Source organism: Chamaea fasciata, unplaced genomic scaffold (assembly GCF_029207755.1).
Source record: "Chamaea fasciata isolate MVZ Bird 193981 ecotype frontalis unplaced genomic scaffold, bChaFas1.0.hap1 SCAF_16, whole genome shotgun sequence".
NCBI classification, from domain to species: domain Eukaryota; kingdom Metazoa; phylum Chordata; class Aves; order Passeriformes; family Sylviidae; genus Chamaea; species Chamaea fasciata.
In genome coordinates, this window is record NW_027094101.1 from 8364397 (window position 1) to 8381291 (window position 16895).

General features: G+C 54.1%; 1 protein-coding gene across 5 annotated transcripts in view; it reads left to right on the top strand.

Moving 5' to 3' along the window:
- Positions 1–16895, top strand: part of MPRIP (myosin phosphatase Rho interacting protein) — a 73609-nt gene that overhangs the window by 15222 nt on the left and 41492 nt on the right. For all 5 annotated transcript variants that reach the window (XM_066197933.1, XM_066197934.1, XM_066197935.1 and 2 more), the window contains exon 4: positions 16359–16510. In XM_066197933.1, coding sequence (XP_066054030.1) covers positions 16359–16510 — 152 coding nt within the window. The remainder of the gene's footprint in view (positions 1–16358; positions 16511–16895) is intronic.

A 16895-nucleotide genomic window follows, 5' to 3' on the forward strand; every position in this document is an offset into this window, starting at 1 on the left:
AGACCACAGGGAGTCCCCAGAGATCTTGGTGCTGTGGTACTCGGAGGTGTTGGGATAGGGCAGCACTGGGCACAGGGAGCCTTTTGCCATGGGATGGGTAAAGTTTGGTGTTGGATTGGAGCATTTTGGGCGTGGAAGGTGGGACGAGCAGGCACCAACTGTCCTGCTTGTCCTGCTCTCTCCTGAGACCCGCCTAGGGATATCCCAGAACTGATCCTGAGTCTGTCCTCCTGCTTGGCCACCTTCTTTCTGTGTGTCCATCGTTCTGTCTGTCCTTGCTTTGGCGTAGTTCCGGTCTGAAAACAGAATGAGTTCTGCATGATGGCTATGCTGGGGAGAATTTGCACAGGCTATGGACCTTCATCCTCTCAGACCAGGCTGAGCTGCCAGACTCTCTCCCTGGGGTCTGTCTCAGGCTGGGTGCAGTTGGTGGCACCCAGAACCAGCCTGACGACTGGGAATGCCCAGCAGATCCCACCCCCTTCCCCTCTGCAGGGACGCTGCCAGCAGCTGTTCCCAGCTCTGCCGAGCCCTGGCTAAGCCGAGCCTGCTCAGACGTGCAGAAATTCCTGCCTCCCAACTGTGGGTGGATGTGGAGGTTGTGTGATCACTTGGGGATGCCTCCCCATGCTGAACATCCATGACTGCACCCTGATGGTGGCTTGCTCCTGCTGCTGGACAAACCTTCGTGCTGGGACTGCTGATGACAGGGACTGATGCTTCTCTGCAGCAGCTGTAGGATGACAAAGCCACTGTTATTGACAGAAAGCAGGAAAGAACAGGCTTGCGATTGAGCTGCTGTGTTGTGAGCGTCCAAGGACAAGTTTCAGTTCTCCTGGTAAAACACCCTGTGGCCTCCAGTGAAACCACTGCTGAGGGAGAGCAGCCTGGCTCTGTGGTGCTGGGGTGGTCTGGAGGTTTTGGATGGGATATGGGAGCTGCCACAAGAGTAGTGCCGGGCTCAGGGGCCAGAGCCAGCGAGTGGCAAGTGCAGAGCTTTTGCCTCCTTTTGTTTTGATTGCTGCGGTCTATAATTAGCGGCCGAGGTCTCTATAAATAGAGCCTGTCTGTGTGGGAATGGAAAGGCAGGAGGGGGTTTGGAGGGATGGAGAGCTCTGCCATGTCCCTCCCTGGGCCTGCAGGTGGGCCTGTGGCCTCAAGCACTGCCTGGGGATGGATCCAGCCCCGTGGCTGGGGCAGGTCAGAGGGGTGGGTGTGGATCTCCAGGCCAGCTTCTTAATGAGTCACTGCACATCCAGGGCCAGGCCTTGTCTCTGTGCCTCAATTTACCCCTGTGCCATTTCTCTTGGGCTGGGATTTATACTAGGTTGGCATTTTGCATCTTCCCTGGGGGTATTCTCATGTCACATAAGGCTTCATTTTGGTAGCTGAGACTATTAATTTAGAGGTTTTTTGCTTTATGCATATGCTGGTTTGAAAACAGGGCAAAATTCAGGCTTGTCTGGGAGCATCTCAGACTTGCAGGTGCTGTGAATGAGAGCCAAGGTGAGAGCATTTTTTGGATGGGTTCTTTTAGTTTCCCTGCAGGGATCCAGGAGGAGCATCCCTGGGCATGACGTGCCCATTTCACAACAAACTGACCTCACTCTGTGTCTGGCACTTCCCAGCTTGGTGAAATGTGTGAACCCTGTCTCTACTCTGCCCTTTCCTTGCTGGAGTCAAATTGCTTTGTGAAATTGGGAAGGGATCTAGGAGGATGCTTGAACCAGTAGTCGGCCACCTCAATACCAGAGTTTGCTGGAGTTGGATGATTGTGTCCTCCATGGTGGTGTTGCAGACCCTTCCCAAGCTCACAGCAGGGTGGTCCTGATCCTAAATCAGGAACTCGGATGGGTCTTAATGTCATTAACCTCAGTACAATGGATTAGACGTCCCTGCTCCAGCCTGTGATGGCAGGGAGGGAGGTCAGGAGGGAGCTGATGGGACTGGGGTGGGATGAAGAGCGAGGCCAGCCTGGCATCTGGGAATGGTTAGGGGAGCAGTGGGACCCCTGGGCTGAGTGTATAAATAGGAGAAGAGAGGCCAGCTCAGAGGTGGGAGGTCTGGCACTACACAGCAGGGCTGTGGGGTCACATCTGGAGACCTGCTCGGCCCCAGGCCCCGTTCCTGGCCACAGAAATCTAAGGAACTGATAAATGGGTAAAAAAAGAGAATGGTATAAGCATTGGTGGCAGCTGGAGGGGGATCAGAGGAAGGGATGTGTGCTTTCTGATGTTGTGATTCACAGACCTGTGTAATTATTGTTTCCTAATTCACCCTCCTCCAAAAACCTCTTTATTTGGAGGAAAGGGGCATTTTAAAATGTCACTGTCAGCAGAGCTGCGCCGCGCTAATTTTCATTGTAGTTACCTCCTTTGTCATCTGTATTGTTTTAAGAAGCCAAGAACCCGTGTGTGTGTTTTTTTTCCTCCCTTTTAGATCAAAGCAGTTTACTTCAGTTTTGGCACAGAATTGAAATTCATTGGCAGGGATTAAAAACGAACCTTAAACATCCTGGCCTCTCTGTCCTTACTTTTTCCACACGTTTTGCCATTAAAGTGTTTCCAAACTCTCCCTGCCCCCTCCTCCGTGGGAGCACCAGGCTTTACAAACCCCATTCCTCTCATCCCCAGCGGTTTCCCTCCATGGACACAATTTTGCCAGTGCCTCTGTTTGCCAGATCAAGACTTTCAGTTTCTGTTTAGCATAAAAAGCTTTTGGCTAGAATCAAAGCATGTTGGAAATTTAAAGTGAGCAGAGACAGGAAGGCTGGGTGGGAGTGACTGTGTGAGGCTCAGACAGTGACAAGGGACCCCCATCCCAGTTTTTTTCTAAGACTGGATGTAGTGAAGTCAGGGTGGACAATGATCTGTGAGAAGGTTTTATGTGGGATGTTTGGTGTGTATCTTATAGATAATGCCGTAGCAATAAGGAAATTATGGGAAATTGGGAAGCAGAGATCCTTTCTCCTTCAGGGAAGCTGGGAAGGAAAGGGACGCCTGAAATCAGGGTGCAAGGGAGAGGGCACAAAGCACATCCTTATGGCTGCTCTAGAGGAGATGCAGAGACAGCACAAGTGCTGGTGACTCTGGACAGAGCTCAGAGGTCTTTGATGAATTTGCTGTGTTTAATTTTCAATACTGATTTGGGGAGAAAAAATCCATGAACCTACAGGGAGCCCTGGGGGCTCATTCCCCAGGACATTGCTGAAGCCAGGACCAAGCCGCCTTGAAGGGGGTGAGAGGAGGATACACAGAACTTCATTTGTGGTTTTATATTAATGTCTGTCTCAATGCTGATGCAAGTGTCATTACTGGGGTTGGGAGTGGGGATCCCATAAGGGTGACTTTGGGGTGTTCACGTCTTCCCATGTCTCTCTCCTCCAAGTGTCTGACCCCAGTTGCTGCAGGAGGTGGGTCCTGCTGTCAGGACACCCGTGGGTTCCTCCAGGAATGGTTCCCTACATTTGCTGAACCCTCTTCTGTTTTATGTCTTTTAGTTTGGCTTAGTGTGTTTGGGAAGGTAAAACTGCTGAGCTGCAAAAGAATTTGGGAGGGGGCTGAGGGGACAGGAAGGTCTCCAGAGATGGCTCCATCATGAGTCCTGGCAACTGACAATGGCCAGGGGCCATCACTGGGGCCCCAAAAGTTCCTGGGTTTATTGTGAGCTTTGGAGAACACTGTTATCCACATCCAAGCCCCCCAGGAAGGACATTTTGTGGCTGCAGGACCCTCTTGAGAGAGGCCCTGGTGTGAAACAGTCTGTGGTGGGAGGTTTAGGAGTTAACAGGCAGAAAGAGGATGAAAGTGGAGTTGAAAGCTCGATGCAGCCAGCGACCTCCTAACACAAGCTGCTTTGATGACCTGGCCCAGGTGTTTCCTTCCTGGAAACAACACAGCTCCTATTGTCTTCTGCAGGGCGAGCCACAAAGCTGGAATTGCTCTTAGGCTGAGCAGTGAGGACAAGTTCAAGTGGCTCCATCCTTCTGCTTTTTACCCCTACTCCTTGTCCCTGGGGACCTAGCAAAGATGTTTCTGTAGAAGACGTGTGCCAGAGTAGCGAGGGAAGTGAGCTGGAGTTTAGATTGCATTTATCTTGTTTGTGGGGGGCAGAGTGAAACAGGCACTTGTAGCAACTGGAGTTTCTTTGTGACTCCTGGACCTGTGGCTTCCAGTCTGGCTGCGGGCTCTTGGTGAAGGAAAAAATGTATCTGCTGTAAAAGGTTAATGTGGAAATGAAGCTCTGATGGCATTTAGGAGGGAAGATGTCAGGGCTGGCAGTGAAATGACACAGCTAAGGCTGAGCAGTTACCTTCACATAGGTCTTGTGGTCCCCCCAGGCAGCAGAGGAAGGAGCAGCAGTGGGTGCCTGATCCCAGCTCTTTCCAAGCCAGGGCAATGCTGGGCTCTCAAGCATCCCCCAGGCCCTGGGTGGCCGTGCCAGTCCACATGTGAATGACCAAACCCCCAAAGGGACCAACAAAAACACCATTTTTTCACCGTGCTGTTGCTTGGTGCTGAGGAGGGGATGTGAAACGAGGTGCCTGCAGAACAACCCTGAGCCCACCAGCTGCAGCCATGTGGTGGGGATGGGGTCAGGTTTAATTCTTCCCAGCCCTGTTGTAGGCCACCAGATCAGGTCGACGAGGACCACCAGTGGGCTGTGGGCTGCAGGTTGGGTGATGCTGGGTAACTTCCCTTTCCCTGCTCCTCAGGGATGCTGCTGAAGAAGCAGCATCCCAGCAGCTGGCACATCCCCGTTGCGGGCCATGAGGTATCCTGGTGTTGACTGGTGGGATTCAGTGCTACAGACCCTCAGTGATAGCTCAGAGAGGAGGACGAGGACGTGAATGGAACAAGGCAACAAAACTGCTCCACAAATCAAAGCGCGTTCCCCCTTTTTTTCCCCGGCAGAGATCCTGCATTCAGTGATTGTTGACATGACATATGTGGGTTGGAGAAAGGCAGCGGCAGCTTCTGGCAGGGGAGGAAGGGGCTGGGGGGGGCCGGAGGGGCTCTGCAAACCGAGATGCTGATTACCAGGGGCAGCAAATAGCTTGCAGCTGCCTCCGCTCAACACGCTCTTTGTGGCGCTTGCAGCCACTCTTTGGACGCAGCTATTTTTAATTTCCCCAAGCGCGCACAAAGCAAAGGGGGTGGGCGATGCCGCCGGCGTCCCCCCTTCCTGCCCCCCGCTCCCACCCCTTTCCCAGCCAGCCCTGCGCTTCCCGGCTTCCTCCCACCCTCCGGGGAATGTGGGGAGCTGCACTCCCTCTTTTTTGGGTTTTCTGTATTTTTTTCTTTTTGGGTCCGCGTTGGGAGCCGGCCTTGGCTTTTCCCCCTCCCCAGCCCTGTGCCAGTGTGTGCGGGGAGCTGGGAAAATGCAGAAATAAATAAATACGCAATTAGGCAGGCGTCCAGCCGTGGAGGGGGGCGTGCTGCAAAGGGAGACTCCGGCCAAATTTTGGAATGCCTGAGAAAGCGGCTTGGAGCCATGGGCGAGCTCGGGGTTGTGGGCTTCCCACCGCCGGTGGAGAAGGGGCGGCTGCGACCCCTGAGGAGGAGGAGGGAGGGTGGCAGCTCCCAGCCTTGCTCTTGGGGGGCTTTCCCCCCACTGGCATCTCACTGAGCCCAGGACAAGGTGTGTTTGTGCTGGAGCTGTGGTGAGAGTTGGGATGGCTTTTGCCTCGGCTCAGAAGTGATTTTTCCACCAAAAGCCGAATTGTGCCCTCTGTTCAAGCAGCAACAGGGTTCGGGGTTAATAAATTACTTACTTGCAGTCCTTGTTTCTCTGTTAGGTAAGCATTGGTGAATATGATATTTCTGCTTTATCCCAGGCATGAATTATTCATCAGGTTTGGAGGCTGTAAAAGGGACGTCAGGTTAAAACTTGCGTGGAGGCAAGCTGAGGTCTTCAGTGGGGTTTTGTAAACAGCTTTTCTCAGGGTTACCAAGTGCAGGGTTTTTGCAGGAGTCTTCCCCCTTTTGTCTCTGCTGTTTTGAGGCATTTCTGGTGAAAAATGACAATTTCCAGGCAGGTTTGAATATTGGTCTTGCTCATTTGCTTATCATGGGCTGCAAGGTACTAAAGTAGAAAAAAAACCCCATCAAAATACAGTTTATCCTTTATGCTAGACCAGGTAACAGCGTGTTCATGTGCTCTTGGTAATATGTATTTTGTAAGATCTTTTTATTTTGCCCTGTTTCTTCAAAGCTACAGAAGAGGCTCTTCCCTGCAGTCACTGGAGTCTGACTGCAAGTAGGTAACGAGACAAAACAGCCAGACAGTCTTGCTGAAAGTTGAAATTACCATAGGTAAATCACGTGTGCGCCAACTTCACTTACCCTTCACCTCCTTCCTGCAGGATCTGATCCAGGAGCTGGTTTGTAGGAGTGCGTTAACAGGCTCGTGCTCTGCCGCAGGCAGCAGGGCTCTTCTTGTACTGCTACAGGAGAGCAGGTCCAGGGGCAGAGGTGCTGCATGTGGAGCTTGGGGTGCTCCAGGAGTTGGGGAAAGCAGGGGAAGTCCCACCTTCCATGGAGGTTTCTTTTTCCCCCACATTTTCCTGGCGTGCACCCCATGGCCATGCCCTGTCTCTGCTGCCATGGCATCCTTTGCTATGGGGCTGCAGGGAAGAAATCCTTCCCTGTGAGAGTGGGGAGGCCCTAGCACAGGTTGCCCAAAGAAGCTGTGGCTGCTCCATCCCTGGAAGTGTCCATGGCTGAGTTGGATGGGGCTTGGAGCAACCTGGGATAGTGGAAGGTGCCCCTGCCTGTGGCAGGGGGTTAGAACTGGATGGGCTTTAAGGTCCCTTCCAACCCAAACCATTCTGGGATTCTGTGGCATGATCCTGAGGGTCTTGGCTCTTGCACCCCCCAAGCCTTGGGTGCTGTGGCTCCAGGTGTTGTAGCTGTGGGTCTCCATGATTTTATGGCCAAACAGAGCCCTGGGAACCTGCAGCAAGGCCATGGGCTGCTCTCCCTCTGTGACCCATGGCTGTCCCCACTCTCCTCCCGCTTCCCTTTGCTGTGGGTGGCTGGTCCTTGGACAAAGAAGAGGGAACAGGCACACAGGGTTGTTTTAGAAGTGTCTCGGCAGCATCCTGAGCTCATACGGGATTTCCACCTGTTGTGGTGGTGTCACTGGAGAGAAAGGTGGGGTTTTGGAGCACACCCAGCCTTGGCCCTTTCCTCCACATTTCATCAGCCCTGTTGGGATCGCATTGATAAAATCACAGGGATCACCAGGGCGCTGGGGAGCTACTGGGATATAATTAGGGTTTTGGTTCACTTTCCTGGCTGCTTTCCTGTTAGGGGAGGGACAGCGGGGATTATGGATGGAGCAGATGTGTGTAGGGAGGGGTCATTCGGCTTGCATGGGTGGTTAATGCCATGTACAGGCCAGTGCTGGGGGGGTGAAGTCTGTCATCCCAGGCATGGGGGATGGAGAAAACCTCTTGTACTGATCCCCCTCATGTGCACTAGCCCCAGATTGCTCCTCTCTGCTGGGATTGCACAGCTGCTCCCAAAGGAGGGGCTGGGAGCAGCACATGGCTGTGAACTCCCTCCTCTCCCTGTACTCCTCTGCAGGAGCCAGATGTGAGCAGCAGATTTAGGGAGAAAATGCTGCTGCCCTGGGGCAGTTCCAGCAGCCTCGTGTGTTAGTCGCAATTTTTTCCTGGGCATTTAAAGCACTTTTTACCCCACGTGCCACTTGCCTGTGAACCTGGTGGTGCCTGCCTGGCCAGGATGGCTCTTTGCTATTGGTGTCAGTGCCTCCACCACATCGTGCCTGTGGCAGCAAAGCCCAGCTCAAGTTGCTCCTTGCCCCACAGCAGTCGTGTGTGTCTGTTGGGAACTTTTCTCCTTGGAACTGCCCAGAAGGCTCACATTTTGTGCCATTTGGTGGGATGGCCAATGGTCAAAGTTCGAGAAACTCTTCAGCCGTCACCTTGGCTTTCGGGAAGGTCTGCAGGGTCCAAGCTGGTCTGGAAGCTGCTGGTAGCAACGCAGAGGGGGTGTAGGATTTTCTGTAGGGGTGTGGGTGCAGGATGTAGCTGCTACATGGTTGACCAAGCCAAGCCAACCTCTTTGGCTTGGGTTGGCCCTCGCACCTCCAGCTGCAGACCCAAGCGCCCTGGGAGCCCGGCCTCCTGGTATTCCCAGCCCGGCAGGAAGCTCTGCAAAGCTCGTAAGAGCAACGCTGGGGAATAATGAGATTTCCAGACTAATTTGGCCGGATTCAAGAACTTCCACTGAAGCATCTGTGCCTGTGGGAGTTTCCCGAGCCTCCGGTGGATCTGGTGCTGCTGATCCCCAGGGTTTTCCTCTCCTCCTCTGCAGTTGTTGAGTGCCAATACAAGACCCTGTGTTGAGAGTCCTGGGGAGTGAAGGTGGGATACCCCACTATGGTGGCTGCAGAGCATGAAATTATCCAGAGCTCCAGACAATGGCTGTTGGAGGTGGCTCTTCATGGCTGTGATGCTGCTGATGGCTTGGTCTGTCCCTGTGTCTTTGCACTGATTCCTCTGCTTGGTTGCATTTGCAGGAGAGGTTGTGGGATGACTGGGGATGAGGAGACCTGTCCCTCCTTCCCTCTAGGCTGGAAGGGAGTTGGGTTTACTTAGTGGGAGGTACAGGGATTTGACTGATCTAATTTTCTGCTTTTCTTGGATGACAATTACCTTGCTCATGTTCCCTCACCCCCATGAAGCAGAAATCCAGGTCCAGCTGTGGTGGAACAGAGCTGGCCAACATGGGTAGAGGTCATCCTGCCTCGATCCAAGCTTTCCTCCTCCTGAGCTGTGTCCAAAACTGGCATCACTGTGTGTATGACCATCTTGGTGTGTGGGTGACCTTAGGGAGATGTGGTTGCTGGTGTTAGGGGAAGCCCCTTGCTGCTGTGGAGGGCCATGAGCATGGAGGTGGTGGTGAGCTCCTGCACATGTGTGCCTGGCACGCGGTGCAGGGACCACCTGGGACTCGTCTCCTACACCGAGGGGGTGGAGGATAAAGTTGACAAGGCCAATTTGGAGCAGTGTAATTTAAGATTCAACTACCCAGATGCAAATGAAGCCCATTTTTCCTTCCCACTGCCAAACTACTGCAGTTCCCTCTCCAGGAAACTCCTGTCACGATCCCTGCACCAAGCTCTGGTCTGTCCATGGTCTTGCCAGGTTTTTGCCATTGGTCTGATTACCATGACAACTTGCTGGAAAGCTGCAGATACTTGTTTCCCCTTTTGGCTGTTGTGCCTGTAGATGCCACGCTGGCAGCTGTGAGCAGATGGGGTCGGATCTGTTATCATGTATTCCTTCCACCCCCCTCCTCAGAGGAGGACATTTTGCATTTTAAATGCATCTAAATCCCATAGAGCAAGAGGAAGGAATAACTATTGGGTTTGCAGGGCTGCAGGGTGGTGCCTTTGGCACTGCAGGACTGGCAAATGCCTGTGCACTTCTGGGCTTTTGCTTTGGTCCCCAGAGAGTTGGGATAGGGCTTGAGTGGATGCTCCAAGCTCTGTGTACAACATTTGGCTTTTGCTTTGGTCCACAAACAGCTGGGATGGCACCTCAGAACAGCCTCTGGATACCCCATCCTGGTGGGACCTTGCTGTCCTTCCCATCATGGTGCCCATGTTTTCTGCATCTCTCTCCTTCTTCCTCTGCAGTGGCGTTGGAAGTGGAATGTGCATGTCTGTGGGTGCAAGGTTCCCTGAAAGGCTCCTGGATTTGTCGATGCTGCTGAGGACCTGCAGGGTCAGACACCAGTGCTGAGAGAGGTTGGACCCACTTGGTGACCACCACTGGGTTTGCTGACCCTTTCTGCCCAGCACGGGTGGTTGTGCCAAGGACTGGATATGGCTGTTCCCACCATCCACAGACCCCTCAGATGCTGTTCAGCAGGAAAGAGGTTAACAGGAAGGAGGCAGGCTAGGCTCTGGCTGCCAACTCCGACCCTGCTTTGGAGTGGGGAGCAGCTGGGAGCTGCAAGAGCAGTGCGAAAATAGCCTTATAAGGCCAAGACAAGCCGGCTCCAGCCTCCGCACAGCCCCGGCCGGGCTCGCTCCGCTCCAGCACCCACTCACCGGATGGGTGCCCGTGGGGACGGGGCTACAAATGGGATGTGTGGCCCCAAACCTGCTCCCTGGGCACCCCTGGGATGGGTGCTGCCTGTGCCTGGCTGAGGTGGCACTGGGTGGGAGAGGAGCCCGAGGGTGCACCCAGCCAGTTTGCAGGCAGCTCCCGGCCTCGCTCAGTGTTTAGACTCGCTGTCTGTGGACATAAACACCGACTCTGCTTAAAGGCGGCCTCTGGCTGAACTCTCCTGCCCAGCCCCTGCACTTCACCCCCTTCTCAAACTGCTCCCCAGGGAAGAAAATTCCATCCCACTGGCAAAAGGGGAGCTGATGTTGTTTGATGTCCTGGTGGAGGCTCAGGAGGGCTCTTCAGGGGCTGGCATGCAGGGACAGGTGTGTGTGGCACTTGCTGACCAATCCCACCTCCTTGGGGTGGGTGAGCTGGGACTGTGGGGAATTCCTTCAGCAAAACAAATCTCAGGAGCTGGCTGTCGGCACCTGTGATGAACAATCCAGGGTCAGGAGTGGGGAAATCTGTGGTGGGGCTGGGGGAAGTGGCATTTGTGGCATTTATCCATCTGGGGGATGTTCTGCATTGCTGGCTGCACACCAGGGCAAGTGTCCTGTCCCCTTCTTGTTCTGGCACAGGTTTGTTGCCAGTACAGAGGCACGGTGGCAGGTGCCAAGGCCACATCTGCAGAGCACTGCTTGTGCCTCCATCTGTGAAAGGAGATGGTGGCTTCTGGCTGGCTGGTGAATCCAGGCAGTGGTGACATCTGGGGGCATCTTCCCTGTTTCTTGCACAGGGGCATAAGGTGTGAGTACTGAAGTGCAGGGGACATGTGTTGCTTGATACCTCCCTGTGGATGTGGCAGCTGAGGACATGGTTTAATGGTGAACATGGTGGTGGTGCCAGGTTGATGGTTGGGCTGGATGATCTTAAGGGTCTTTTCCAACCTTTATGATTCTGTGATTCCCCTGCCATTGCTAAAAACCCGTTTTATCATTGCCATCACGGTGGTTTCTCAGTGGCTTTCATGAGCAGTAGATGCTAGTACAGGAAGTTTGCAGGTGAGAAGGGTAGCCAAGAAAAGATACCTGCCTCTTCCTTGGATGGCACAGGGAAAGCAGAGCTGCCGTGGGGACGTGGGAGCACAACCTTCTGCTGCCCTTCGATGGGTGACTGCTCCAGTCCATCCTTTTGCAGAGCCCACAGAGGTTGTTTTCAAGAGCCTTTGTCTAATTTAATAAATCCAGGATGCTCAGCCTGCCAGCTGATCTATAAGTGTAATAAAATCCGCCCACCGCAGCGCTCCAGCCCTGTTGTGGCCCTATCCATAGCCTCGTGCCTGGTGGCAGGAAGCCCAAAAGGCTCATTAAAGCCCTGCTGCTGTGCCAGCCATGCTTGCCTGGCACCTGGGCAGCTCAGGGCAGGCTAAGCGAGCCCTGTGTGTGTGCACTGAGCATCCCCAGCTGGGATTTAGGAGGTCATGCCTCGCCTTGCATAGCTGAAAAAGGGGTGACTCTACATCTGAAAAGGGATCCTCTGCAACTACCTGAAAGGTGGTAGCCAAGTGTGGGTCAGTCTCTTCTCACAGCTAACAAGTGAGAGGACAAGAGGAAATAGCCTCAAGTTGCTCCAGACGAGTTTTAGGTTGGATATTAGGAAAAATTTCTTCAGTGAAACAGTGGTCAACCATAGGAACAGGCTGCCCATGGAGGCGGCGGAGTCACCATCCCTGGAAGTGGTCGAAAAAGAGGTTGATGTGGTGCTTAAGGACATGGTTTAGTGGAGGACCTGGCAGTGCCCTGGATTAATGGTTGAAGGTGTTTCTATGATTCTATAACTTTTCAAGGAGTTGGTGCTTTCTTGATGGGCTCCAGGTGGGAATGGTGGATGTGGCTCTGGTTTGGGCTCCCAGTGGCATGCTGCTGCTGGGAGCTGTGTGTCCAAGCTCCGTCTGTGCCCTTGCCCAAGCCATGCTTGTCTGCATGTTGCCCTGATGTGCCCGTGACCATGAGACAGCGAGGTCTTGCTCCCTTTCGTTTGCATCCTGCCCGGAGCACTGTGATCAGCTGAGCCTGGGCACTGGGGTGGGTGAAGCTTTTAGCAAACACAGGAGCTGCCTTTGCAGAGCGCTCAGGAGTGCTGCAAGTGAGCAGCGCTCGGCAGCCACCCTCATGAATATTTTAGCTGGGAGAATTAACATTTGTCAAGACACATTTATGGAGGCAGTGTGGATGTCTCTTCCCCAGGCGCCACAGGCTCACTGCTGCTCCAGGGCAGTGCTGGGAGCCAGGGCAGAGCCAGCCAGATCCTGAGCCCAGAGTGGGACAGCAGAGCTGTGATCTCCCCTGGGACAGCCAGGCTCTGGTGCCAAGGCAACCAGCCCGCCATGCGAGATAGACAAATGGTTGTGGGGTTTTTTTTGTTGTTGTTTTTTTTTTTTTCTCTTCCCCTCCTGGTTCTTGGCAGAAAGTAAAATGTCCCTTTTGTTTGGTTTCCTCCTCCCCCTGCCCCATTGCCTTTCTTTAAAGGTTGTGTTCCAGATTTCATCAACCCACGTTGTGTAATAGCCCCAGAGAATGGGTTGCCATTGGCCATGTCCCATGGAGGCCATGGCAGAGCCCCTCCTCGGGAGCTTGACCGCGGGGTTACCTGCTCCAAAACATCCTGTGTACAGCTCCTGAGCAAAGCTCCCTTGTATTTTGTATCAAGCTGCCATGATCTCCATGTGTTAGAAATGACAGGGAAAGTCCTTGGAAAAAAAAATCAAAAATTTTTGAATCCAAGTAATCCTGGTTTTCTACCTCAAATAATAATTCTATTTTTCTACCTCAGCCCTGCAATGCCTTATGAAAATGAAGGACTTTGCAGATAAACCCTTTTGATTTACAGCATCAACTCCTGTACCTGGGAGTTCATCACCTGTGAACCATCCAGCACTGTGCTGGAAGATGCAGTAATGCCCTGCTTGGGATTTTTTCCTTCAAGCTTCTAAGAGGTCCCCATTCTTTCTTTCCCACTGCCCAGGGAGGGGGCTGCTGCAGTTGCTGAGCTCTGCATCCTAGGAGCATCCATCCAAAGATCCCTGCATCTCATCCAAAGGCTGCTGGTGTTGTTTATGTGGAGAGCCTGGCATGACTCACGGCCTGGGCACCCGGGAAGGGAGAGGAGGAGGAGGAGGAGAACTCTCTATAGGCTTTGTGTGTTATGGAGAGGGATGCTGTGAGCACGTGTGTGTGTCAATAGGGATCTGTTATTCCAGAGGGAAACAGAAAAGCAATTGTTTCTTGTCTCTGGTTCCTTTGCTGGTACTGGCAGCCTGGAGAGCTGTGGCTGCTCGTGTGATCCAAGTGCTCTTTTTCCTGTGCTGGTGAGGGACGGGGACTGCTTGAATGACTGGGCTGGAGGCACCTGGTGGCCTCAAAGAGAGCTGCTGCTGGTGATGGTGGCTGTAATGGTGTCCTCTGCTTCCACAGAGGTACACCCTGCTGTGCTTCCACTCCTACCCCTAGATAAGTGACACACCCAGCCACCAGATCCAGTTCTGGGATAGCTGTGGGCTCCATCCCATTGGTAGCAGTGCGGGAGAGGGCAAAGGCAGAGCCAGCACCTGGGCACAGGGCTGTCCCTCAGCTGGGGACTGGCAGCTACCAGCTGCTGGAGCAGGAGCTGAGCCTGAGCATCCAGTCCTGCCTCACCCAGACACGAAGCCACCCTGGGGTCTCATGCTAGGTTCAGCCTTGTATCAAAGCAGATGCTCTTCCAAGAGCAGATGCTTTGATACAAGGTGTTTGGTGTCTTGTTTTGGTGTCTCTGTCATGCAACACCTCTCTGCTGCTGCATTTATTTATTCCCTTCCAACTGCTGGAGCCACACAGTCCTCACCTGGCCAGGGACCAGCTTTGCTCATCCTTCTCCAAGGTTCTCCAGCCTTGAGAAACCCTCCAGCTCAGAAACAGGTGCTCAGAGGTTAAGAAGGGGTCCAAGCCATTCCTTTTCCTTGGTGGAGTTCGTGTGCGCGCACACGCGTTTCCACCAGGCACCATTTGCATTTTGCTTCGCTTCAAAGTGCCTGTACTGCCTCTGAGGAAGGAAACAAATGGTGTAAAGGAATTTACATCCCAAGCGAGCAAGGCTGCTGGTCTGTCAGGTTTCATCTGCTACCGAGGGGTGTGGGGAGCTGCTGTAGGATGGAGGGTTCATCCCTGGGGCCGCAGGTGGAAGACAGTCATTCCCAGCTTTGCTCCCAGCTCTTTCCTTGTGTTCTGGCTCAGAGGTGTGGTGGTGGATTGAGGCCCATGTGTCAGGCTGTGCAAGATGCCAACATTCACCCTTCACAGGGAGGGCTGAGTGGCGAAACAACTTTGCAGGGCCAGCCCGGCGGTGGAGGGGCCTCAAACCGGCTCCTCTGCTCCCAACACACTTCGGTCAGGGCTGGGTGTGGGCAGCAGGAGCAGCCGCCCTGCCCTGCCATGGGGTTGGAGGGTGTTGGTTCTTCTCTCCTCCTGTGCCAGCTCCCTGCCAAATCCCTCTGGGCCCCTACAGGGAGTCAAGGGGCTGAGTGGCTCAGGATCCCTTTGTGGGACTGGAGCTCCCTCCCTCCTCCTCACCCTGCTGTCCTCGTTGAATTCCCTGGTGCAAAACTGCTCTGGGAGGGGAAGGAGGTTGGACCTGGACCTTACAGTCCTGGAGGCCTTGGCTGTGCTGGAGGCCAGGAAGACAAAAACTTTTCTGAGACTCCACTTGGAACAGGAGAAAGTTTTTCCGTTGGGTTTTTATAGCTCCCGGAAAGCGGGGTTTTATTTTTGTTGTCTAAGACAAAAAATCCTCTTAGGAGCTGACTACCCGTGGCGGTTCAGGGCGGGAGGCTGGCCATGCGCCGTGCCGGGGGTCCAGGCTGGGCTTTGCTTTCCCTCCCTCCATCCTGGGGGGTCTCTGGGTGCTGATTTCCACAGCGAAAAGAGGAGGGTTTAATGTCCCTGATGTACAACTGGTCCCGTTCATATACCTAGTGCTGCTGCACCTGTGATGGCTCCCTGCCACCCCTGGGCTGTCACAGGATGCTCCCACCCAGGGACACAGCTGCAGGGAAAGCCTTTCTCCTGGGGAAAGGGGCTTTTCCCACCACCCACAGATGGCTAAACTGCGGGCTCTGGGGAACGGATCTGAATTTTCTGGGTTTGTAGGCTGGGGCCATTGAGCTCTCCCCTGTCACCCTTTCTTTGCATGGCACAGGCTGCTTTTGGAGGGGTTTTTCTGGCAGGGGAGCTGGTTTCCATGGTAAAAACCTTAACAGCATCTGCCAGAAATCTGTCTCCTTGTTGGCCTGGCCATCTGGAGGGCACAAGGAGGCTTTAGCAGGGTGAGGAGGTGTCCACGGGCTGCTTTAGGTCCTCCTTTGCTGCTGTTGGCAGCTTGAAGGGATCTCTCCCTCAGTCATTTATGTCCCAGGTGCAGGTTTGCCCTGGGATGCTGGAAGAACCCCAGTGTCACCGAGCCTGGTGGGGACAGGCAGGCTGGGGACATGGGAGCCATGGAATTGCTCTGGGGGGGGAGGGCTGCAGGCACTGGGGACGGGTGGATCTGCTGTAATCGGATGAGCCAGCACTGCTCCAGATGGACCTGTCAGCTCTTGTCAGTGCTGACAGCCCTCTGGGTGTCCCTCAATGTCCCCTTGGGCCACCAGGGCCACCACCTGTCCCACTTCACCAGGTCGCTTGGAGCTGTGGGACTGAGAAGTGACACTGCTCAGAAAACCCACCAAGCAAGGTCCCTTCCATGCTGCAGTCCCTCCCTGGCAAACTCTGTGGGGTTTTTTTTAATTTTAATGGGAAAAACCTGGCACTTGTGTCTGTCTGTTTATCCCTGAGCCATCCTGTGCTGAGGGCAGTGGGACCTTGCTGCCTTGCCCTCCCTGTCCCCAGGTGCCCCCCCACTAGCCCAGATGGTCTGCAGCTACAGACATAAAGCTGGCCACTTGATGCTTTTCCTTGGTGTCCAGGTGCCACAGCAGGGCATCCATCCTTCCCTGGATATTTGGCATAAGAGAATCACCTTACTGGCAGGAGTTGTACCTGTTGGTCTGTGTCCCCAGATGTCTGGCACAGAGCCTTGCCATGCGCTGGGCACGGCACACAGATGGATCTGGTTACTTGTGGGCAAAGCATCCTGATGTGTAGGATCCTGGTGTCCTCCAGGAGAGGTTTTAGGGCTCAGCTCTGCACTCCTCTGCTTTTCTCTTCCTAAAGTTGCTCCTTTCTCCTTTCCCTGGCAGCCGACCACCCTCCCGCAGGGCACCATCAACATGAACCAGTGCACGGATGTGGTGGATGGGGAGAGCCGGACAGGGCAGAAATTCTCCTTGTGCATCCTGACACCGGAGAAGGAGCATTTCATCCGGGCCGAGAACAAGGAGATCATCAGTGGGTGAGTGCAGATCTGGGGCTGAGCCACTCCCGGGCTCTTCCATTAGCCAGGAGGAAGAGGAAGGTGGGTAGGACCTTGACCAAGGCTGGGTGCTATGGCTGTGCATACCCAGGCTGATCCTGGGTACTGGGGTTCATGATGGGTGCTGCGGTGACCCCACAGTTCTTTTAGGGATCCCATCAGGCACCCAGCCCACTGGCACAGGTCCTGTCTCCACACCAGTGGCAGGTCCCATAATTCTGGGGCTGGCATGTCCGACCCCGAGTGCCATACATCACTGGGCAGATGTGGAATCCTGGGGTGGATGCTCCCCACCTCCCTGGTCCCAGGGGAGTATGTCACCTCCAAGGATGAGTCAGGATATCACAGGAATGCAGTGGCTCAG